General features: G+C 59.0%; 1 protein-coding gene across 1 annotated transcript in view; it reads right to left on the bottom strand.

Annotated features, from left to right (window-relative positions):
- The window catches only part of ZC3H18 (zinc finger CCCH-type containing 18), a 46,018-nt gene extending 42,696 nt beyond the window's left edge, over positions 1–3,322 (bottom strand). Inside the window, exon 1 of the mRNA XM_042780732.1 lies at positions 2,723–3,322. Within this exon, the coding sequence (XP_042636666.1) occupies positions 2,723–3,322 (600 nt within the window). The remainder of the gene's footprint in view (positions 1–2,722) is intronic.
- Between the last annotated feature and the right edge of the window lie 370 nt (positions 3,323–3,692).

Here is a 3,692-nt window from a genome sequence, read left to right as displayed (position 1 = left end):
TCCACCTCTGTCCCAGCTGCGGGTGACATGAGCACCGTTCCACCTCTGTCCCAGCTGCGGGTGACATGAGCACCGTTCCACCTCTGTCCCAGCTGCGGGTGACATGAGCACCGCTCCACCTCTGCCCCGTCCCGGCTGTGGTGTGATGTGGACACTGCTCGCCTCAGACTTGGCTTCTCTGAAGAGCACAAAACATCTTCTTTGTAGGCCACCGTGGACTTCACTGGGATGCCTCCTGCGAGGTCCTCACACAAACACGACACACAAGGAAGCAGCACCCCGTGGGGTCTTCTCGCGGCACCTCGTACAAACACATGAGTGAGCAGTGCCCTGCAAGGTCCTCACACAGTGCCACCTAGACATGACACATGAGTGAGCAGCGCCCTGAGGACGGAAGGTGCTGGTGCAACAGAAGGGCCCTGAGGAAGTTTCCATGATTAGCTACGGCAACAACAGACAGGTGATCGTCACCTCTTCACATGGACTTTTATTCTCCTATTTGGAAACAGTGGCGTGTTTTATTCACGAGCTACACATCAAAGCTCTCTCAAACACTGAAGCCCCAGTGACAAAGGCAGAGATGATGTCCGTGTGACACTGCCCCATCCCAGAATGGACACAAGCATGGAATGAAACCTCACAGAAGCCTGTGGGGACCTTGGTCTTGCCTCCTGGCCTTCATGGGCACCCTCCTCCATTTAGTGGGGCCTGTCCCCCCACCCCCAAAACCCTCGTGGCCACACGTGATTCTGGCCCTCAGAAACCCTGCAGTACAGAGGGCTGAAACAGCCCCTGGGATGGCCAGCACTATTTCTGCAGGGGAACGTGCACCTGTCACACAACAGGAACAAAGACGAGGCCACGGAACCCTCACGCCAGCTCACCCTGCCCAGTTCTCAGGCTACCTGGAACTCTCACCTGTGAGCAGGTGGGGCTGCATGGACACAGTGGGGAAGAGCCCCCCAGCCAGCAGGTGTGGGAGGACTAGCAATCCCAGCCGATCACACTCAGGCTTGTCCTCTCCTGAGCATGTATGTGTGTGGGGTCTGCTGGAACCCTACACCTCGAGGGGGGCACAAGAAGTGGGCACAAGGACCTGGAGACAGCCCTTCCAGAGAGAAAACTCAGACCCCTGAGGAAGGAGGAAGGAGAGCTTCCGGGGCTGAATCCAGGCCCAGGAGGGACAGACAGGTGGAGTGCAACGCGAGCAAACAAAGATACCACACACCAAGATGCTTCAAGCATCTTGCCAGAGGTGAGCAGTGAGCCACCAGGTATGGCTGAACAGGTGTGCAACGGTTCACTGAGTCTCATGCCTACTGCGCTGCTGCCATCAGAGAGCAGACGTCGCCGGTAAGAGGGTCACCTGGAAGTGGAGCCCCCATGGATGTCTGGGGGTCTGGGGACTGCCTGAGGTTCCACTAACCACAATGAGGGAGACTGACAAGAGCAAAGGTGATGCTGCACCGACCAGCACAGTGGACGCCCCTTTGAAGGCCAATCCCAGAGCAGACTCAAGCAGAGAGGAGACCAACCAGTGCTCCCCAAACCTCAGAGGGAGGACGGCCACGCAAGAGACTAACCAGACGGCAGAAGGCAGGCCATCACATGGCAGGCAAGTTCCGTAGAAACAAGGCCCCAGGGGAGGGTGGATGTGCGTGTGTGACGTCCAGGATGGGATCAGTGGTCAGTGGGGGCACAAGCAGCCCCAGTGCTGGGAGTAGCAGCCCTAGCCCAGCATGTGCAATGCTAAATCCAAGAACAGAAGGGACAGGTGGAATGCAACATGAGCAAACATAGGACACCACACGCCCCAGCAGGGAAGAGGTCCTTGCAGAAAGAGGCCCCTGTCAGAGAGCAGTTTCGCCAGCACACACCTTGAGGTTTAGACAAAGGGATTTCTTAAGACACCGATCCGTGTCACCACTGAGGATAGCGTACTGAGGGGGAAAGAAACTGGGAAAGGGAAGGACAGCCCCATCACCTTACAAGGCAGAAAACCCAAAAGGAAAGTCAGAAAGATGACAAGGCAGATGGCTCTCTAGACTTTTCCAAGGTGTCCACTGCTGTGGCCTTTATGGATGCCTACTGCCCTATATTTCTCCCGTGGAGGGGCTGCTGGGTTCCAACTGCTGCCCTCTGGGTTGGCCACTGAGCGCTTTAAGCACTGTTCCACTAGGGCTTCTTTCTGGAATGGCTACCTTCCAGGAGCCCCACTAATGGACAGAGGCCTGGATGCCCAGGAGTAGGTCTGAGCCTGGCCGCTGGTGATGAAATCAACATGCACACTGCTGGTTCCCCCAGAGATGGGGTGGGAAGCAGCGCACACGCTGACTGTGGTGTCACAAGAGGGGACACAGAACAAGTGCATGTAGAGACACGGGCTGGACCCGAGCAGCCAGAGTCAGCGTGGTGACCCAGCCCTACTGTCACTTGTGGTACCGTCCTGTCAAGGTCAAGGACGTGAACACCCCCACCACTACCAGGGCACTGAGAACAAGGCCCCGGACACTCTTCCAGCCAGAGGATGTTTCTGAAACTGGCCCGAGTTCTGGTCTTGGTTTTTGGTACTGGCCTCCCAGTCCCTGTGGGGGTGCCCCCAGGAGCAGTAACCTTCTGTCCCACCTCGCTGCTCTGCAGAGGGGACAGCCGCCCCCTGGGGCCCGCTGTTTCCTGGTGAGCAGTGCTCCGCCTGCCCCCGCCTCGCCCCAGCAGTACTCACGTCAATCTCCCCGTCGTCAATCTCCCCGTCATCATCCTCTTTTTTTTTTTCCTTTGCAGCCTCCAGGGGTTCCTTCCCTTCCAAGGTCTCAGTGCCCGCCGTGTCCTCCTCCTCTGGGGCCCCGTCCCCCTTCTCTTCGTCACGCTCGGCCCCCGCCCGCTCCAGCCCGTCCTCAGGAGCAGCGGGTGCGGGCTCCTCGGGGACCTCCTCATCATAATCAAGTTCATGTTCGTCCAGCTCCCGGGTGACAGAAGATGCCTCGTCCCCAAGGTCACTGGTCCGCTCCTCCTCTCCCCTGCCCCTCTCTTCGCATGGGGGGCTCGTGGGGCCCCCGCTCAGCTCATTAGCCTCGGAGTCCACATCCTGAGACCGGGGCTCACTGATTGGGCCCTCCTCGTCGGAGTGGTCTTCCTCCTCCCGGCTCAGTCCCCGGGCAGCAAGGCTCTCGTCCTCCACGTCAGACGCCCTCCCCCCAGCTCCGTCCACATCCTGCTCAGACCCGCTCTCCCGCAAAATGTCATCATCTGAGAGCCCCTGCTGCCGTTCCTCTTCTTCCTCTGGAGAGTGTGGACCCCGTTCAGGGCTCTCAGCCACATCCATCGGTACCCACGGTTCTACAAAAGAAGGCAGAGAGGTTTAGCAGTCAGCAACATGGGCGGCCAGCCCGCCCCATCCCCTCCTGGCCCGCGCTCCTGACCTGACAGGGAGAATCAGGACCTCCACTCCACTTGGCCCTGTTCAGCGTCTCCCAGCTCTGGACTCTGCGCTGCAGACTCACTGCTGGCTGTGCCACTGGGGAGAAAGACAGGCAGTCAAGCTCACACCAGCACCCCAAGAGTGAGGTCTACACAGTGAAGTGTGTGTGGGCACAGCCTGGCAGCGGTGTGGCCCGGAGACTGCCTCCCCTCCCAAATGTCCCTGAAGTGCCACCAAGAGTGAGCAGCAAGCTGTGCCCCATGAGGGCAGCTGC

The sequence above is a fragment of the Orycteropus afer genome, unplaced genomic scaffold (assembly GCF_000298275.1).
Source record: "Orycteropus afer afer isolate SDZICR_OR568_19922 unplaced genomic scaffold, OryAfe1.0 scaffold00057, whole genome shotgun sequence".
In the NCBI taxonomy this organism is placed as follows: Eukaryota; Metazoa; Chordata; class Mammalia; order Tubulidentata; family Orycteropodidae; genus Orycteropus; species Orycteropus afer.
The sequence above is the reverse complement of the archived record's forward strand: the minus strand, read 5'-3'. Positions and strand labels throughout refer to the sequence as shown.